The sequence below is a fragment of the Diorhabda sublineata genome, chromosome 4, assembly GCF_026230105.1.
Source record: "Diorhabda sublineata isolate icDioSubl1.1 chromosome 4, icDioSubl1.1, whole genome shotgun sequence".
Lineage (NCBI taxonomy): Eukaryota > Metazoa > Arthropoda > Insecta > Coleoptera > Chrysomelidae > Diorhabda > Diorhabda sublineata.
In genome coordinates this window covers 22,988,455-23,009,448 of record NC_079477.1, presented here as the reverse complement: position 1 = coordinate 23,009,448, position 20,994 = coordinate 22,988,455, and the positions used below count along the sequence as shown (strand labels likewise).

The following is a 20,994-nucleotide window of genomic DNA, read 5'->3' as shown; positions in this document are numbered from 1 at the left end:
AAAATAGCTCCCTAAAAACAAAAAGAAAAGTTTTTTAATACAGTTATGTGCTAACTATGTAAATGTCCTGTCCTCACATCAATTTCCACGACTTTTAATATATTTTTTCAAATTCCTGTATATCGTTAGAAAATGTGAACATCGCCGTCTTTTCAATCTCAAGCCTCAAATTCTTAATATTCCTCGTTCAAATATCAAAAGTTTTCAGTCATTTCCAATTACTACGTAGGGGTTTATTTGCTCTGTCGAGTTATATTTAATTACATTAGCTATAGCAAAACAAAGTTTCCTTCATTTCTTAGTATACGTAGACGCTACGAGTTGTTATGTCTCCCGTTGCCTGACGCTTATTTAACTAAAAGAATTTTTAATACATATAAGTTGAGGTTAGAGCCTCTCAAACGTACGTTGAAATCTTCTATCAGTTAGAGTAGCGGTAAAAAGTTCTGGCGCGCCGTTTAGTTTGCGTGTACACAACAAATAAAAGCGATACGATCGATTTTGATATTCCGGGACACAATTTTGGAATTCCATGTAAAAATTTTGACAAATAATTCGTGTTTTAAGAAATCGTGTACGACTTAAACATAAAAAGATATCTTAGTTTACAAAGTATAATATAAAATATAAAGCACGTTCTTGCGGATAACTCGGACTAAACTACAATCATAAACAACAAAGAAATAATTCGCACACATCGACAAAATATAATCATGCGCTTGTATATTGAACGATTTTTTTTTGAAAAAAATTACTACTAATAGTATTAAAAATTCATTTTCTATAATTTGTTAGAAAAAAAATGATCCCTACATCATATTAAAAACGTCATTTTGAACAAAAAAATGTGTAACTTATAGTTAAATATGTTAGTATTGATTCAGTTATCTTTTTTATGAACTTGGATGTCACGCTTTCATTTTTCCCCATTTTGCGTTAATACCTTTCATCAAAATTGCATAAGCATCGGCGGCGTAGTTTACTCAAAAATGAAAATTTTGTTAAAATATCGGTTTATTTTTCAAATATAGTTCGACATTCTCGACCAATCGATGCTACTATAGTTGAATAATACGTTTTATCGATATCTGCAAATAAGGTGGCGACGACTTCTTCATTCTACTCGAATTTCTGCCCAGCGAGAGACTTTTTTCAAGTATGGAAGTCACACGGGGCATAATCTGGAAATTTCGGTAAATGGAACAGCACTTTGTAACTCAGCTAGATCAATTTAGCAATAACATTTTCTTATTCGCAATATGGAACAGTTTTTCTTTCCAGTTTGGCGTCTTCTCTAAGTAGTTTTCGTACAGTGGCATTCATCATTATACTTTTTCTGATAGACTTAGTCTTCTTTGGAGCACGTTTGCGGGTGGATTCAACTATTCCTTAATCTCTGGTGTGTACCATGTTCATTTGCATTTTACGAAATGATGAAGAAACTCGCGTTCAAACACTACTTCAATTACGCTTGTTATCGGCTGTGAGAAAACTGCTTTAAGAATGATGCAAATTCGCGTTCGAACACTGCTTGGATTGCGCCTGTTATCTGCTGCGAGAAAACTGCTTTAAGAATGATGCAAATCCGCGTTCGAACACTGCTTGGATTGCGCCTGTTATCTGCTGTGAGAAAACTGCTTTAAGAATGATGCAAATTCGCGTTCGAACACTGCTTGAATTGTGTCTGTTATCTGCTACTAGCAAATTGCTTTAAGAATGATGCAAATTCGCGTTCGAACACTGCTTGGATTGCGCCTGTTATCTGCTGCGAGAAAACTGCTTTAAGAATGATGCAAATCCGCGTTCGAACACTGCTTGGATTGCGCCTGTTATCTGCTGTGAGAAAACTGCTTTAAGAATGATGCAAATTCGCGTTCGAACACTGCTTGGATTGCGCCTGTTATCTGCTACTAGCAAATTGCTTTAAGAATGATGCAAATTCGCGTTCGAACACTGCTTGGATTGCGCCTGTTATCTGCTGCGAGAAAACTGCTTTAAGAATGATGCAAATTCGCGTTCGAACACTGCTTGAATTGTGCCTGTTATCTGCTACTAGCAAATTGCTTTAAGAATGATGCAAATTCGCGTTCGAACACTGCTTGGATTGCGCCTGTTATCTGCTGTGAGAAAACTGCTTTAAGAATGATGCAAATCCGCGTTCGAACACTGCTTGAATTGCGCCTGTTATCTGCTGCTAGCAAATCTCTTTAAGAATGATGCAAATTCGCGTTCGAACACTGCTTGAATTGCGCCTGTTATCTGCTGCTAGCAAATCGCTTTAAGATTGATGCAAATTCGCGTTCGAACACTGCTTGGATTGCGCCTGTTATCTGCTGCGAGAAAACTGCTTTAAGAATGATGCAAATTCGCGTTCGAACACTGCTTGAATTGCGCCTGTTATCTGCTGCTAGCAAATCGCTTTAAGATTGATGCAAATTCGCGTTCGAACACTGCTTGAATTGCGCTTGTTGTCTGCTGCGAGCACTGCTTTAAGAATGATGCAAATTCGCATTCGAACACTGCTTGAATTGCGCACGTTATCTGCTGCGAGAAAACTGCTTTAAGAATGATGCAAATCCGCGTTCGAACACTGTTTGAATTGCGCCTGTTATCTGCTGCTAGCAAATCGCTTTAAGATTGATGCAAATTCGCGTTCGAACACTGCTTGGATTGCGCCTGTTATCTGCTGCGAGAAAACTGCTTTAAGAATGATGCAAATTCGCGTTCGAACACTGCTTGGATTGCGCCTGTTATCTGCTGCGAGAAAACTGCTTTAAGAATGATGCAAATTCGCGTTCGAACACTGCTTGAATTGTGCCTGTTATCTGCTACTAGCAAATTGCTTTAAGAATGATGCAAATTCGCATTCGAACACTGCTTGAATTGCGCACGTTATCTGCTGCGAGAAAACTGCTTTAAGAATGATGCAAATCCGCGTTCGAACACTGTTTGAATTGCGCCTGTTATCTGCTGCTAGCAAATTGCTTGAAGAATGAGGCAAATTCGCGTTCGAAAACTGCTTGAATTGCGCTTGTTTTCTGCTGTTAACAAACTGCTTTAAGAATTATGCAAATCCGCGTTCAATTTATTAATTCAAATTCACTTTTTCGGTCGCTTTTAATGGTTGTATTAACTCATACTTTTCTTATTTTTGTTATATTCTGAGACTAATTAATCCTAGAATATAAAATATGGTTCCAGGCTACCCGTTTACAATTGAGAGAAGATATCAAAGATTATTGAAATAAAATCTATTTAAAAAATGTCTCTGTGGTAAATACTTTTTCATTCATACAATCGCGACTGTTTGACCCTCGATTTAATTCAAAATTTCTGCTAACGCTTTTAAATACCCCCTTTTACCCTTTTCTATATCACCCCTTCTCAACAAACCAAGCTCGTATCTCGTTTAGTTCGGCTTTTGTTTAGCTTGTGGACTTTGATATTTCTCTTGCCGCCTTTGATTGAACATAACTTTCGACAAGGCCTACTGCCTGATATAATCCACACCCTACATTTTAACTGGAACCAAAGTTAATTAAATTTCAAGAAAATCTACAGTGACTTCCATTTCATAACTCAAGATGTTCAACTACAATGAAGCAGATAATCTTTTTTCAACGTATTTTCAAGTAAAATTCAAAATAATTACTGAGTTTGGGTTGACTAACTTCTCTGTTTTATTCAAACAAGTGCGGGTTTCGGAAAACTTCTAGCTTTCATAATGTAACAAAAATACTTGATAAATATCATATTTCCCATCCCCACATTCGGGGAAAACCTCAAAGTCGATTTTCTCGATATATATGTAACGAAAATGAGCAAATTGAATTTCCCGACATTCCAATTCACAATAAGAAACACTCTATCTATTTATCGAAGATGGCAATCGATTGAAAACACTCATATTGAGTATACATTTACAATCGAATTGTTTGAGATACTTTAACTTGTATAAGGGTTGTTCCTAATGTAAATAAAACATTCCTTAATAAACGACCGCGAAATAACTGATCTTCGACCCCGAGTGATAATATCAGTAACATTTCTTCGTAAATTATGAAATTTGAGCGTCATATTTCAATTAGTTTGTGTTTGTCTATGATACGAGATCTGGCTGTTAAATAACGAGGCTGCGCGCCTAGAGGGCGCCCTAGACGGATGTCTAGATGTCTTGTCTATGCACATCCCAAAACACGTTTCCGTCACTATTATAATATTTGTGCAGTAGCGGTTTGAAACGAACGTGTTTTTATCTTTTGCCAAAAAAACAGGAGCAACGTATCAATATCAAATTTTTCGTTAAATTGAAAAAAAAAACTCCGACTGAGAGACATAAGTTGTTGTAAGAGGCCTATGGGGACAATTCTCTATCTCGTGCGCGTGTTTTTGAGTGATGTAAGCGCTTTAGCGAGGGCCGAGAGATCAAATCAAAATTCAATGTTGACCGTTTTTTTCGACATCGTGATGACTGAATGGGTTCTAGAGGGTCAGACGGTCAACCAGACTTACTATTTGTAAGTTTTGGCAACACTGCTAGAGCTAGTTCGTAAAAAATTGCCCGTTTTGCACCAGAACAACGCACGCTATCTTTGAAGTAATATTCGTCCAGTAAACGTATTCCAGTGCTCGAACACCCGCCGTACTTACCATAGTGAGCATCGTGCAGCTTTTTTTGCTTCCGAAGATGAAATCTGCTTTGATTTGAGTCGATGGAAGCGGTAAAACAAAAAACTGCAGAGCTCCTGAAGGCACCAACCAAAGAAGACTTCCAATACTACAACGATTAATGGAAAAAACGTATAGAAAAATGTGTGGCGAGGGGATGGGAGTATATTGAAGGGGAGTATTCAAATGTGGAATAATTTTTATAATAAAACCCTTTTTCGCAACTGGTCTCGTTATTTACTAGCCAGACCTCGTAATATTAACCAATAAAAAAAATTGATCTTGGAAAGGAAATATTTGAGTGGCACAAAGCATTTAGTGAAAATTGTTCAAAATTTGCCGCCAATCCTTCTCGATGACATCAAAAAATTAAAGAATTGGTGCTCGTAAATCGTCTCGTGTCACAAAATCTCTTATGCATCTATTCAAATTATTATAGTTTATATTTTTGGATTGTACTATATCATGGGTTCGAGATTAATATAAATTTAAAAGAAAGAGGAATCACACTCAAATTAGAGTTATCTTTTATAAAAAAAAACGTGGTAGTTATTCCAAAACTACCTATGAAAGTTGCTTTGATATAGATCGTCAATTAAAATTTTTTACATGTACAAGTTTTTCCTTTTGTCTACTATTTCCCTCTCCCGTGATTTCCGCTTCTTCTTCTTTTTTTTGGAACGTTTGACATTATAGATATAACTTTATATTTGTGGCATATATGTGGCTGATGTATGGGGGGTAAATAGAAGGAAAAGTTGTCCAGCATATAACATTCAGAAACATTCTAGATTGACCCTGGTGTAAATAAAGTATGTTATAACCTGAAAGAAATGTATCCTGCTGCTAATGTGGCGCCATCTTCGACAGACATCCTGTTCTTCTCTCTAACCCAGCTGATTTGAGTATTATAAAGTTGTATATTTAAGTTCCAGTATATGTCTTAATCTTTTCGAAATTTATCGCTAAACACCATGGAGTTTCATCGCAATTATATCCCCTCCAGCATCAACAAGTGGTGGAAACAATATTCTGTGTATAAATTACAGTTATTTTGAAAATACAGCAGCTCAATTTGTTAATGTCAATTTTTTGTGAGTGATAATCTCAGTTTTGAAATTTGAAGAATATTACTCACTATTAGTTACTGAAAAGCTGAAATTACGAAAACTTTGCTCACGTTGGGTACCCATAATTCTGAACAGTAGCACAAGAAACAATGGATGGGCAAAGAATTTTAGTTTTTGATACGCTACAATGAAGACAGTGATGATTCTCTTTCACGGGAAATGGTACCTATCTTGGCAACGACCTTCGAATATTGAGCGTGGCTTTCGGGATCCAGGACTCATGCTACCTTTTAGCAATTAATTAACAATTTATTACCACGGAAAGCGCGTGTTCGTAGCTGTTTCCATCGTCGAGTAGGCTTTTCAAGGCTGCCAAAGTTTAACACCGCCGAAGGTTTATCAAATTCGAGTCTTGTAGGTGGCTTTGGACCAGTGTTATCTTTTAGCAATTGATTAGTCAAAACTACCCCTAAGAGCTCCTGTCTGTAGCTGTTTCCATCCTCGAGTAGGCTTTTCAAGGCTGCCAAAGTTTAACACTGCCGAGGGTTTGTCGAATTCGAGTCTTGTAGGTGGCTTTGGACCAGTGTTATCTTTTAGCAATTGATTAGTCAAAACTACCCCGAAGAGCTCTTGTCTGTAGCTATTTCCGTCGTCGTTTCCATACTGCCGCAATATAAGAGCCGAGGATTATTGTCCAAAGGTTGCATTCGCAGAATTTTCTACAATAAATATGTTTTGTATACCTGCACATTTTTTTTATTTAACCAAATGGAACTTACTTTTTTATATACCTCGTATTTAGATGCTTGCAGATAGAGTCAATATAATTGTATTAAGTATATTATAGATACGTTAACTCTAATAGTATCTTGAAACATTTATAGAACAAACGTAATCCCTAGAAAATTTCCTAATATGATTATTCCCATCATTCCCAAGGAATAAAGAGAATCCTCAACGTTTATAATAACATCTATAACAAAATATTATTGAAGATATTACAAAATATAGATACAGTATTAATTTTTTGTAAGACACGAATTCTCTTTGCAACTTTTTGTATAAGAAGATTTTGTAAAAAAATTACAAGCTTATGAAGTTTGGTTTTATTAAGTACCCTCCAAACTTGTGTAAATGAAGGAACTGGTCGTAATCTGGTTTATAAAATGAGTAATAGTCAAGAAATGTTGAGGTAGAAATCTAGTAAAACATGTTTAATAGAAATGATTGATGCAAATACGAGGATTGTCTATAAAATATGATTCCATATGTAGGAAGGACGATGTAAGATGGGATTTTGCGCTCCAGCGAATTATCTACAACGTTCATTCTTATCTTGGTAGTCGTGAAAGATGTAGTTTCCATTCTTAGGTGTTTTTTTGTTCAAATAACTTGTACGAGTGCGCAAATGGTGCAGATAATTCAAAAAAAGACATACATACGTCTATGACGAACAATGTACTGACCGGCCATCGTTTCCGGACGAAGTAAAGATATGTCAAAGTTTGTGCAAAGTGAATGTTGCTGACTGATGACAGGAAATTCAAACTTCTTCATCGACGGAGAAAATTTTTGGCCTCTGTTGTCACTGGGTCCACTACCAAATCCAATAGTGACATTTCAAGAACATGTTAGTATTTTTGCAACAAGATGAAACTGCAAATGTGTTTGCGAAGCAGTTGTTAGACACCTCGACCGGATTCATCACAGACTCAAATAAGGAGCTTATTCAGAGTGTTTTCCCAGATATAGCTTAACCGTTCAATAACCATAATTGGCCGGGTGAATTAGCAACATTGGCGGCGAAAAATAAAGATGTCGAGGATCTTAATGCGACCATTCAGAATTTTCATCAGGGACAATTGGTTTCCTTCAAATCAGTCTACACCCTTATGAACCAAGATGACGTAGTCAACTATCCTACGGAGTTTTTAAAATCACTGGAATTGCCTGAATTACCACCTCACAATAACATTAATCAACCCCGACTGTGCAATGGAACAGAACTGGCTGTGAAAAAGGTGATGAATAACGTCATTGAGGCAGCAATCGTAGGGTGAAAATACAACGGAGAGGATCCCGCGTATACCGACGACGATTTCATACGTCTGGCCTTTGCGTTGATCATAAATAAATCGCAAGGCCAAACGTTGGAAGTTTCCGGAATCAACTTGGAGTTGTTCAAAAAGCTATCAATTAACGATTCATTTATCGATTGAGGTAGTACGAAATCTGCCGGGTTAGCTAGTAAACAATAAATTACGAGATTATGAAACAACTTGGAAGAAGTCTCAAGAAAAAATACTAGTTGCTTTAAGAGAAGAATACTGAATTCTGAATTTGCACAATACAATAAATTCTGAAATCATGTGAATTTTCATGTATAGCAAAAAATGAAAAAAATACTCCCACTTCATTTTGTATCGACTAGTTGGAATTTTTAAATTAATTTAGTATTTCCCGTTGCAAGCTCTCAAATTACCGATCCGTTTAGAGAATCTTTTCAAAACTCAACGAACCACTCAACAACAGCTATTCATCCCCCGATGCACTTCCGCTACCGAATATTTTTCAACTCAGTAGAAAAATTCTCTATGAAAAATCTTCCTTCAACTACAATTTGCTCTTAATAAGGCATCTAATAATTTGAGAGCTTTTTGATAAAAAAACAACGTTATTGAAAAACTACTCCATTTTTAGTTGATTCAATTCATTTTCTTTTAATTTCTTATCAATCAGATTAGATAACATGATTTTTTGAAATAATTTTATAAAATAACGTCAATTTCATATACAGAGTGTCCCACGTCGAGTCAAAACTATCTTATATGGCAAAATGCTTAAAGTGAAATCATGAAAATTTCTTTTCTTTGGATTTTCGGATACGATTTTTTTAACTAAAATATTTTCTACTGGGATATGATATTTTATATAGAACCTGTATATTAATACATTTTTGACATTTACGTAAAATTTTTGGTATACTTTTGTCTAGAAACTTTTTCGAAAAATACATACTTTTTGAATTATTAATTTTTTTGTAAAAAATTTGATCATTGCAGAACCTTATGAATTATTTTTTTACGAGAATACCCTTAAAGATATGAAAATGGTTTCTATTCGGTTGGTTTAAGCAAGGCCAGGCGTATTTGAATCTATTTTGAAAATTTTTTTATTTTATACAGGGTGTGTATAAAAAGTGTTTAAAGTTTAACTTAATAAATATCAAATTTCTTTAAATAGGTCTACCCGATTTTTTCTATTTTAATGCATTCAGGGGTAAAAAATAAGGTAAATTCATCTATATTTTCCTATACCTAAACCTTACCGTTATCCAGATATTAAATAAAATTTAAAACACACCTGTATTTATAAAAATTTACAGAAAACATTTAATATCTGGATAACGGTAAGGTTTAGGTATAGGAAAGACATGAATTTTCCTTATTTTTTACCCTTGAATGCATTAAAATAGAAAAAACCGGGTGGTTCTATTTAAAAAAATGAAGAAATTTGATATTTATGAAGTTACCACTTTTTCTACACACCCTGTATGAAATGAAAAATGTTTCAACATAGATACAAATACCTCTGACCTTGCTAAAAGCAATCTAACAGAAACTATTTTCATATTCTTAAGGGTATCCGCTTAAAAAAATAATTTATAAGGATCTGCAACGGTCAATTTTTTTACAAAAAAATTAATCAAAAAGTATGCATTTATCGAAAAAAATTTTTAGACAAAATATACTAAAATTTAACGTATTTTTCAAAAATGTATTAATATACAAAGTGTTTCATATAAAATAACAAAATTACAATCGATTTCCGGTAGAAACGGATACTATTAGTTTTTTGTCATATACAGATATGCTTTAATTCGTCGTGGGACACCCTGTATATAACAATGAACTACAATAATAAATACTATACTTGCATGCATAGAATTCGGACCACTGTAAACTTTTGATTGCTACCATGGAAGCATATTCTGGTCTCATATGAGAACAGAACAGATCCCAGTGACCGCAGGTTTGTTTGCCGATGATTTGGGGTAATTTTCGGACCATTCGTAGGAGTTTTAGGGGTCAGATTAGTTTCCTACGGTTTTCGTCTTACTATCCACTGACTACTGGTCACTTCTCGCACCGGACCTGTCGTTGCATTTTCATAACGCTGGCACATCCTTTGAACCGCTGCGTGGGTCTAGCAACAGCTCGCTCACCAAGTCCATTTTCGTTTAAAGCAATAATTTGGGCGGTTTTTTTGGTGTATTATGCATTAAACTAACACCCTTGAATAATATTGTGATTATGAAAAATAAATAATACAGAAATTTTTGTTTTAAACGCAATAGTTTTAATATTTGACAAATATTTGTTATTTCCTCACAATCACCACATAAACACGTTTGTTTACCGGTTGCTACGCAAATAACCGATTAGCCTTGCTGATAAATTTCACTCTCATTAAAGCATATCGCGTTATTTTTTGGATCTAATGATAATGTACTTCGTACATTAACAGTTCTTTGGATCCATGTTCTTGAAACTACATATGCTATTATTTATTCAGTTTCTATGCACTTGTAATGGAAATGTCTTGGAAGTAACTTCAATAATATCGGTGTTAATAAAACGATAAAAGCTCTGAAGATATGCAGAAACTATCAAAGTAATGAGGTACATCGATGCTTCCCTTCGTCTCTTATCCGATTCATTCAAAACCCTGTCGCGGGCAGGTTTAGCGGCATTTGGCCCACGGGCCGTACTTTGCCCATAACTGAATTATGATAATAAACTTGCATTCAATAATGTAAAGATGATTCAGAATCCACAATCAAAGTTAGGTTTGCAGTGGTTGAGATTGGTACCAGATACTAGGCTCCTCATTTCACATAAAAATGTGATTTATTCCGATATATACTTGTCAAGAAATGAGCAAAAAATCCTATCATTACTTCCAGCCCATCTTAAGATTCCATGGAGAAATCATTGAACAAGTATCATCTCTAAGTATCTGAACAAGCTCGTAAACCAGCAATGCGACTCAAAACTCGAAATCAGATCAAGAATTGAGCACGCGCGGAAAACTCTGAGGACACTTCTGGCAAAACGCAACCTCAGCCTGAAACTTCGGACCAGAATGCTTCGCTGTTACATCCTTCCCGTTCTTTTGTACGAAAGAACTTCTCACGTCAATCAAGCAGAGAAAGGATCTCCAACTTCTGTAGGGAGACGACGTCGTAATAACAAGAAGTTCCAAGCCTTTTTGTCTAAAAAGTTGCAGAAAAAATAAGTTCATTGGGAGCTAAAAATATATTACGCGTTCTCATTGGGTTCCTCAAAGGATAATGCCATCTCAGGAAACACTTGATGAAATTGGGCTAAGTAAAGGAGTGTAGATTCCGTGAAGAAGAGAAAGATGCTTTGAACGAAAGAACGAAAGAAGCTCTTATAAGAGAATAAAATACACTTTGAAATCGTGGGATTTCTGTACAATCTATATTTCACAGCATGAGCAAAACCATTAGAAATATTTAAAAGCAGTTGTTGAATTTCTGTCGATGAAATAATTCATTTTCAAACAATAATTGTGTCATTGATCTCGCTTTTACATCTATTAATATTGTAATTTATATTTTGAAGTTTCCAATATATAATTTTCAAAATATGTAAAATTTCTGAAATTTTTATACCTCCCATATATCGGGCTACTCCATTCTCTCCATTAATACCAATTTCTTGTCGTTATATCGAACAAGACCCTATAAACCGATACCCTGAAGCGGAACTACATTCCATCCATTTGGATTTTCCTAAATAATTGAATAGAATCGAGTGTCGGGAATCGTTTTGGGGCACGGTGCAGGAGGGCTAATCTTAACCTCATGAATACAAATATCTGAATTAGTATGCGACTTAAATTCACATATAGATATATATAAATTCATATCCGGTAGACCGGTAGCTTTAGCCACCGACCGGACGACGCGAAAGATACGGATTCGGAAGCAACTACCATCGCTAGAGGTAATAATCGGTCACTAAACTTTAACAGAGGCGGAGATTATTCATTATCCATTAACAAATAATCAATCTAGTATAAAAAAATACGAATTTCACAAACGAACAATTCGAGTATCCCCTGAAAATTCAATCCTAGATCTCGATTCCTTTGAAAACTTGTCATAATGTCTTTTCATTATGGCCCAAATGGTATTTTAGCAGTTGAGGTTTGTTCCCATGAGAGTCAACCAATTTGATAAGTCTCTCACTCTTTCTTTCGTCTTTAATCTCTTCTAGAGCTAGAGAAACAAAGTTCTGAAGTTCCTCGTGGTATCTCCTTAATGCCAAGCTCAGTAGTTGTCAAAATGACGTTTATCAAACAAAAAGCGCTCGACGTTTGTGCGATTTCTGTGCAAGATGAATTTTCAAACATATACGCTGTTGATTCTTCTACAACTTAGAGCATGAGAATATGGTTTCAGCAATTTAGTGATGGCTATCAAAATCTACTAGATGATAGACAGGAAACTTAACTATCTCTTTCGACTATTTGGTGTGTTTTGAATTTGTGAACGTTTATACATGATTTAGATTTCAATGACCACAAGCTTCTTATGAAGATAAGAAAAAACTTGGTGTGAGTTTTTTGATTTTATCCAAAACTAGATGATGAAGTTGTGGAAAATGATGGCCTCCATGGTCATTGTGGAACAAGATTGCTTAAAATGAATGAGCAGACATCAGATCCATCATTCAAAATATGCCATATAAGATGTGGAACAAATTTGATTATATGGTAGACAATTTTGAAACACCCACTGCGAACAGTTGAGGTTAGAATAAAAAAAACAGTTTATACTTTACGGGATCATTAAAGGAAGGGCTAGAAGGAGAATATTTGTTTATAAAATGGCTAGCAATGCAATTGTCAAAGAATTAATAACATCCAAAGGAAGACTTTTAGTTAGACCAACGAGGAGCTGGTAAGTATTCCATCACAGTCGATGAGGAATCACAGAGTCGTGCATTTCGAACCAAATGGTCAGCTGTTTTTTCGAAATAACTGAACATGTTGCCACAATTCCATTAGAGCAACGTAGTACAGTCAATTCTGATTGGTACACTACAATTTGGTATGCCAGGAAGTGTTCAAAAAGATTCCATCACGACAATGCGAGCTCTCACACATTAGTTCAAACGAAAACGTTTTAGAACAGTCAAAACATCGAATTGATGGGTCATCCACCGTACAGTCCTTATTTAGCACCTAATGATTCCTTCTTATTCCCGCAGATCAAAAATAAATTGCGCGGTCATCGTTTTTCTACTCTCAAAACTTGAGTAGCAATTTTCGTTGTGAGTTTGAAATCAACTTCTTAAAGTATGACATGAAACCAAATAAATAAATCCTGTATTCCCGTTCGAATTTAGGGATGTTTGTAATCCTTCACGTATTCTTCGAATTTTATCTATATAAACTGAACGTGATTCTTGACGAAACGTTGGGTAACAACTAAAAGACTAAGCTGATCAATTTTGAGGCTACTTTTTCAAACTAGTTTGTTTTCTATATGTCTTACAATCCTTTGGATTATCGTGCATTTTTATACGGTAATAATTTAGTGCCGTAGATTTCTTTTTTAAATCATTCTTCTAAAATTGAAAACTATTGTGGGAAACGAATGTACCAAATCGCGCCGTTGAGTTTTCTCTGGCAAGCCGATTCGCTCTTTTTCTGATCGTTGTTTTGTTTTTCTCTGCGCTTACAAATGACATACTAGAAGCTTACGTCCGTCATTTTCTATTCCGTAGAAATGTTCCTGAATGGTTTCAATCAATATTTGAGTAAACGGCAACCCGTGGTGCATATATATTTATATATAACTAGATACAAAAAAAAAAGTGAAACCAGAAGAAACTGAATAGTCGAGTGAGCGGATTCTAAAAATAAATAATATCACTACACCAAACAATTACGTTGTTCGAAATAATTCGTAGCTTGACACTTAGATGACGCTACTACTACGCGAAAGCTCTGTCCAAAATGGTTGCCGTGCTAACTCATAATCGACCTAACCTAACCTAAATTGTGATTTAAGCAGTGTTTGGAGCTTTTTAATTGTAATGAATCCAAATTTCGTTCAATCGACAATCTGCACGCGATTTTCGCAAAAATCTGACTGCTGCGGCTTCTTCCTGTTCTCAGACCTCATGAAGATGATCGCTAGACAAAGACCAATCGTACTATAAAGATAGTAACCAGAAATTTTCTAATCATTGGCAACTAACTACATCAAATAATGAAGTAAAATTATTTCTACAAGAGATTATCAATTCTTTTTACTATAGTCAACCGTTGTTTTTATCTTATTATCTTTTTCTTTTAGGTACGTAGTTCTTCCCTTCCTATTGACGAAACTATTTTGGTAAGTCATTTTCTATATTTCACATAAAACCATTGTTACGTATTCGTCCACTGATATAGACCGTGAAGCCGGTCCCGTTGTAAGTTGTTAATCGAAGATAAAGTTTGGTGAATGCACCGATCATTATTATAACGACTATTTTTTTGTATTTCTTGTCACCTATTTACATTATGTTGTGACTGTTTTTATAGAGACATTATTCAAGAAGACCGAATATTCTAATACTGTATATAAATCGCGTTTGTGGTAGCTGAGTTGGTAAATAATGTCATAGTAAAAAACTCAAGAGAGTAAAAAGTAATTTCAAGAATGCAAAGAACATTTATTGTAATATCTAATTGTTTTCTATGTAGTTTGATGATTATAAATTATTATACTCGAATTCTTTCGCTTATTTTTTCCGTGAGAAAAGCATTTAATTCTAATTAAATAAAAAATTAACTGTAGAATCGCAACGCTTCGAAAACTTTAAAGATATGAGGTAAATGAACTCGGATATCCTTTTCAAAAATTAATTACATACAGAAGTAATTATCTCGAAAAACCTGGTTTTTATAATTATAGATACTCATAGGTTTTGATTATAAGTATTTTATGCAATTTCAACTTTACTGGTTTCAAAGAATTTAAAGACTTCTCTTATAATATCATTACCATTTTGATGGATTTGTTATTCATTCAAAATATTGTTCTTAATACTTAATAAAACGCATCGGATATTAAATCTATCTTGGTTTATCAACGCTCCATTTCTTTTTCTCTCTCTCTCTCTCTCTTTCTCTCTACTCGTTTTTTTAGTCCTGAAGGTCCTGACATCTTTGGAATGCTCAATTTCTCTCTCTCTCCCTCTGCTCGTTTTCTTAGTCTTGAAGGTCCTGATCTCTTTGGAATGCTCAATTTCTCTCTCTCTCCCTCTGCTCGTTTTCTTAGTCTTGAAGGTCCTGATCTCTTTGGAATGCTCAATTTCTCTCTCTCTCCCTCTGCTCGTTTTCTTAGTCTTGAAAGTCCTGATCTCTTTGGAATACTCAATTTCTCTCTCTCTTTCTTTCTACTCGTTTCTTTAGTCATTAAGATCCTGACCTCTTTGGAATGCTCAATTTCTCTCTCTCTTTCTTTCTCTCTACTCGTTTCCTTAGTCATAAAGGTCCGACCTCTTTGGAATGCTCAATTTCTCTCTCTCTCCCTCTCTACTCGTTTTCTTAGTCTTGAAAGTCCTGATCTCTTTGGAATACTCAATTTCTCTCTCTCTCCCTCTGCTCGTTTTCTTAGTCTTGAAGGTCCTGATCTCTTTGGAATGCTCAATTTCTCTCTCTCTCCCTCTGCTCATTTTCTTAGTCTTGAAAGTCCTGATCTCTTTGGAATGCTCAATTTCTCTCTCTCTCTCTCTCTCTCTCTCTGTCTCTCTCTACTCGTTTCTTTAGTCATTAAGGTCCTGACCTTTTTGGAATGCTCAATTTCTTCCTCTATCTCTTGCTCGTTATTTTAGTCCTGAAGGTCCTGACCTCTTTGGAATGTCCCTATTTTCTTCTTTATTATCTCTATCCAAATTTCTCTATCTTCTGTCTGGTGTAAAGTGAAAGAGATGATCTGGGATTTATTTGATTCGATCGGACCATCTCATAGGCATAGTTTTTTCCTTATGCTTCCCCCATGACTATAAGCTAATCCGGTGGTTACAATTAACTCTTCCATCATCGACTGATCAGTTCTCTTTGCAGTCCAGGGAATTCCAAACAATTTTCAATACCACCACATGTCAAATGAATCAATATATTTGCGTTCCAGCGCTAAGTCCCTACGATTCTGATATGATTGGGAACACCAACGTTCGAAACGGATTCATTTAAATGTTTATGGTAAGGTACGAACTTTTTCATATTTTAGTAAAGGTTGTTTTTGTTTTAACTCTGTCTAAGCATCAATCCTTGTTGCTTATTATTGACCCTAGATCTGTGAAGTTGTTTACTAAGCTTATTTATTCTTTTTTCCCAAAATAATATCTTACGAATCCATGGTGAAGTCTTTACTGGTAGGACTGCAATGTAAAGGACAACTTTTGTGGAATCACCACATGCTTGAACTGCATTTCAAAAATCTTATAAGCAAATGTTATGAGATAGAGTACAGCGCAGACCTTGAAACTCCTGGAAATTGTATAGATAATTCACTTTGGTGAACCTCTTGGTCAACAATGTTGATCCCCTTCATCATGAACATCAGTTCGGCCATTTTCCACTTAACTAAGTCAAAATCTGCTAGACTGGAATGTAACCACTCCAGCTACACCACTCGCAGTATGAAGCGGTTGGGAAGTTGGGGCATCAACAATATAAACAGCAGCTATTGCCGAAAGGAGAGTTATTGATAGTATTGCAGACTTTATTTGATTACACCACGACGGTATTTAAGAAAACATCACCGATAGTGCTAAAAGTTGGAAACTGAAAGAATTATATAGAAACGTATAGGTTATGGATTTTATCCGATATGTTGAATAATAAACAGCATCTCTGGAGGTTTCATTTTAATACACAACGTTCTATTGACAGGTCCTGTGGGTCTTCTATATCAATTTTGATGAGTTTTTAATGGATATAAATTAGTCCGTGGAGCAAACGTTTTCATTCACAGTTTGACAGGTTTATCGCGGCGTGCTGCGGTCGATGTATCGATGTATAAAAATAATAATAATCATTCGTTATACCGGGAGATTTGATCTAAATGAGGTTAAGTTTGATACTGAATTGATGATGAGCGACGGTTTGGTTGGAACACGAAAAAAAGCGAAAAAATCTAACGATAATTTCATATATATCTTTTTAGAAGTAGTTGATTCTATTTTTTAGTGACTACGGTCATTTGATTGGACCAAAATGAAATGCTTTATTTAGGAAAACGGAAAAAGTCGCAAAAATTGATCGTTTTTATCGAGTTAACCACTTTCAAAATACTTCTTACTAGTTTTAGTTGATGCATTTAAATCAAATTATCAACTCGTCAAAATCTATGGAAATTCAAGTATACTCCTGGTCTAGATCTTCCCGCGGACTCCAGAGGATGCACCTGGACCACTTTGGGATTCACTGGTGTACACGATTCTGATTAGTTCTGTGTTTTGACAGGAATTTGGCATTTCGCAATTTGAAACCTTCGGTCTTCTACCTCTTCTTTTGATTCCTGTGGATATATATTGCTGAAATTTCAGTCGAATCGGCGCTTAATTTTGATTTGACTGCTTTTGAAAGCGATTATGCCAACGGGTTTTAGAAACATGGAAAAAGTACTAAATCAAATGCTTCTCCACTATGTTAACAGATGAATTGGGCTACGAACCATCAACCCTTCCAACGTATTGTTAAGATTTGAGGCCCTTGTAAATATTCTTTGAAGATTCAGTGAAATGATTATTTTTAAGTGTGTTTCGATTATCAATTTATCATCTTCAGAGAATAAAGGTAGAACGTGCCGTGTCAAACAACCTCTTTGTATTAAAGTGTAGCAGAATCTGAAACAATTTTGTACAATTTTGAGAATAAAACAGTGCTAGAAGAGTGAAAATTTTCTCAAAATTCAGAGTAAAATATGTGGTGACAGGACTAATTCTCCTAATAAAAAATTCATTCAGTTAGTTAAGAACTCCACGTTTTTGTGACGGGAAATTTATATAAATTGCTAAAGTTGATTAGAGAGATATCATTTCGAAATTGCAATATACGGTTTCATAAGAAATTCATTCATAAAAGTAGGTCAAACTACAAATAAATTGCAGCCTTATCAGTTCCTTCCTTTATCCTTAAGCGCCCTTATTGAATCCGTATAAATCATCAAGATCCGAACCTCAGTTAATTTCATACAGTTAAATAGGAAATAATCTTTTATTAGATTCGGTCTCGTATCAATTTTATTACTATTGTCTTTTCAATTAACATCTCTCTCATTTAAACTTGGTTTATGCAGGCAAAATTAACACTAACAATAAACTAAACTTTCTTGGTGGTAAAAAACAATAGATATAAAGTGAACGGCTGAAATATGCAATAAAAATCGATTGTTTTACAGAGACCACTGGAACCTTATCTTTAGTATGTCTACCGTTTACACTTGTTTCATCCAGGTAGTGAATTTTTGTATTTTCTTCAACAAGTTTCCGTTTTTTTTCAATTATAACTGCTCCTTCCTTGTTTTCTATATTGAAATCCCATTTCTTTTAATAAATTATAAAATATTTTAAAATCCTTATCTTGCTTTTCATTTTTACACGTTTACGCCACGATAAGACGATGCCGTCCCTGTACTACATCTGATCTAACGGCTACTGCAGCGATGCGGCTTGCGCTCCTTTCACGCGACACGTTTCGCCCGTGATGTTCACGTACTGATCACGCACTGATCATTGTTTTGGTTTATTTTTTTCTTCGATAAATAGACTTTAACTTACCAAACGTTTCTAATTAATGGATGTCCCAAAAGTAAAGATTTAAATTAAATTGAAAATACAGTTTTTAGACTTTTGATTGTAATTTTTTTATTGAATTATAAAGGGTTGTTAATTAAACATTAAGTAATTATTTATTGGGCTGTATGGCATGTGGCTCCATCTTGTTGAAACCACCTATTGGCCACAGTGACAAGTTGTTTTTCGACAATCACATGTGGGTTCTCAAAACCCCAAAGCGGCAATTTTGGCAATTAACAAACCCATCTAGACGAAAATGAGCTTCGTCGGTTGGGATGATTGATATTCGAAAAATCACCAACATTTGTTGATGCTTGATAATCCAACCAACAAACTCTCTTCGCTGAGTATAAAGATTGAGCTGTTAATTGGATTCTGTCGTGTTACGCTCCATTTTGACTAACCCTAAACTGTCAGTTGTCGATTTACTTTTTTAGAGCGGCAAATTTAAATTTGACGTTCATTGTTAGATCATAAGTTTGTGGCTGTTGTATTTTACCGTAAAAAAAGTCTAAATATTAATTTATACAATGGGTCTCGTCTCCGATTACCTAATTTTTGTATTATATTAAGAATCATAAATCTACCTATTCAACTTCTACCTACTATTGTATTCGTTAAGATTTATTGTAAACTGACGGTCTCCTGACGGGAACTAACGTCGTAGTTAAGCGATTCCATATGCCCATTTGTTCCATTAACTTATCAAATCACTCACCCTTATTTTTTTGTATTGATGTGGCTCTAAGTGGTAAATTAAGTTATTTAACTAGTAACAAATATTATTTTGCGTTATCTGGTAAGCCAGAACATCTATGGATCTGCTTTTAAACCATGGTTATATTGAATACTTTCTCCTAACCCAGCTTCATAACTATTTATCAAATATGATTTTTTTAAATAGAACTTGAATACGTAATCGTTTCCACTTGTTTGATGTAAACACAGATTACGTTTTATTAGTATATTCACCTTTATATTTTGACCTTGATACTGGTTTTGATATTAGTTTAATTCTCAAACAAGCTTTCTATAAACTATAGGATCGAAATGATTGGTTCTTATATTTCTATGGTTGAATTACTACTAGAGAATTAGAATTGGGCTCATGTTAAGTAGGTAGAACGTAATGGGTTTTTTAGATGACTATTTTGTACGTATTGAGAGTGAAGGTCAGTTAATGGAGACCTTGGTATATAATTTTGGATAATTAGAGAAGCTATGATTAAAGTGTACGCAAGAATTTGAGAAAAAATTTAATATTCTTTAGAATAAATAAAAACATATTTAATGCGATGTATATTCAATTCCAAAGTCTCAAAAATAATATTACGAGGGCTGTTTCTTGTTATACGAGTGCTGATTGAGTTGTTTAACGATATTTGAAACATTAACCTTGGTAAAAAAGAAGGAATTAAAATGCTAACCAATCGCAGAAGACGAACCAGTCTTTACCGCGACATCTCACACATCATTTCAAACAAAAACAGTCAAATCAACGATTGATGGGTCATCGGGGGACAGGGATTCGAATAAACACTACAAAGAAAATATAAAAACATGTAATGTGTCTGAAAAACAACATAAATTGAAAACGTTACATTTCAGGAGACTGCTACAATGAAATAATCTAAACTAGTACGGCCCGCGGGCCAAATGGGCTCTCGGGTCAGTTTAATAGGGCCTCCCATAGAGTTTCGAGTAAACCCTACTAAAAAAATATGAAAACGTGTAGTTTTATGTGCTATTGTGAATTTTTTTGCTTTTATCACGGTTTGTTTTGATGCTTCTCGTTATTTATATGGAAAGATATCACTGGTTCTAGGGAAAAACGACATAAATTGAAAACTTTACATTTCAGGAGAATGCTACAATGAAATAATCTAAACTAGTTATGGGCAAAGTGCGGCCCGCGGGCCAAATGGGCCCTCGGGTTAGTTTAATCGGGCCTCCGATAGGGTTTCGAGTAAACCCTACAAAAAAAATATAAAAACGTGTAGTTTTATGTGCTATTGTGAACTTTTTTGCTTTTATCGCGGTTTGTTTTGATGCTTCTCGTTATTTATATGGAAAGATATCACTGGTTCTAGGGAAAAACGACATAAATTGAAAACTTTACATTTCAGGAGAATGCTACAATGAAATAATCTAAACTAGTTATGGGCAAAGTGCGGCCCGCGGGCCAAATGGGCCCTCGGGTTAGTTTAATCGGGCCTCCGATAGGGTTTCGAGTAAACCCTACAAAAAAAATATAAAAACGTGTAGTTTTATGTGCTATTGTGAACTTTTTTGCTTTTATCACGGTTTGTTTTGATACTTCTCGTTATTTATATGGAAAGATATCACTGGTTCTAGGGAAAAACGAC

The 20,994-nt window shown here is 34.9% G+C and overlaps 1 protein-coding gene across 6 annotated transcripts in view; it reads left to right on the top strand.

The window, feature by feature from the left end:
* LOC130443402 (polypyrimidine tract-binding protein 2) overlaps nt 1–20,994 on the top strand; it is a 431,147-nt gene that overhangs the window by 291,306 nt on the left and 118,847 nt on the right. Inside the window, exon 2 of one of the 6 annotated variants that reach the window (XM_056777991.1) lies at nt 14,134–14,172. The exons of the other annotated variants lie outside the window; for them this stretch is intronic. Coding sequence (XP_056633969.1) covers nt 14,134–14,172 — 39 coding nt within the window. The remainder of the gene's footprint in view (nt 1–14,133; nt 14,173–20,994) is intronic. 6 annotated transcript variants of the gene reach the window in all.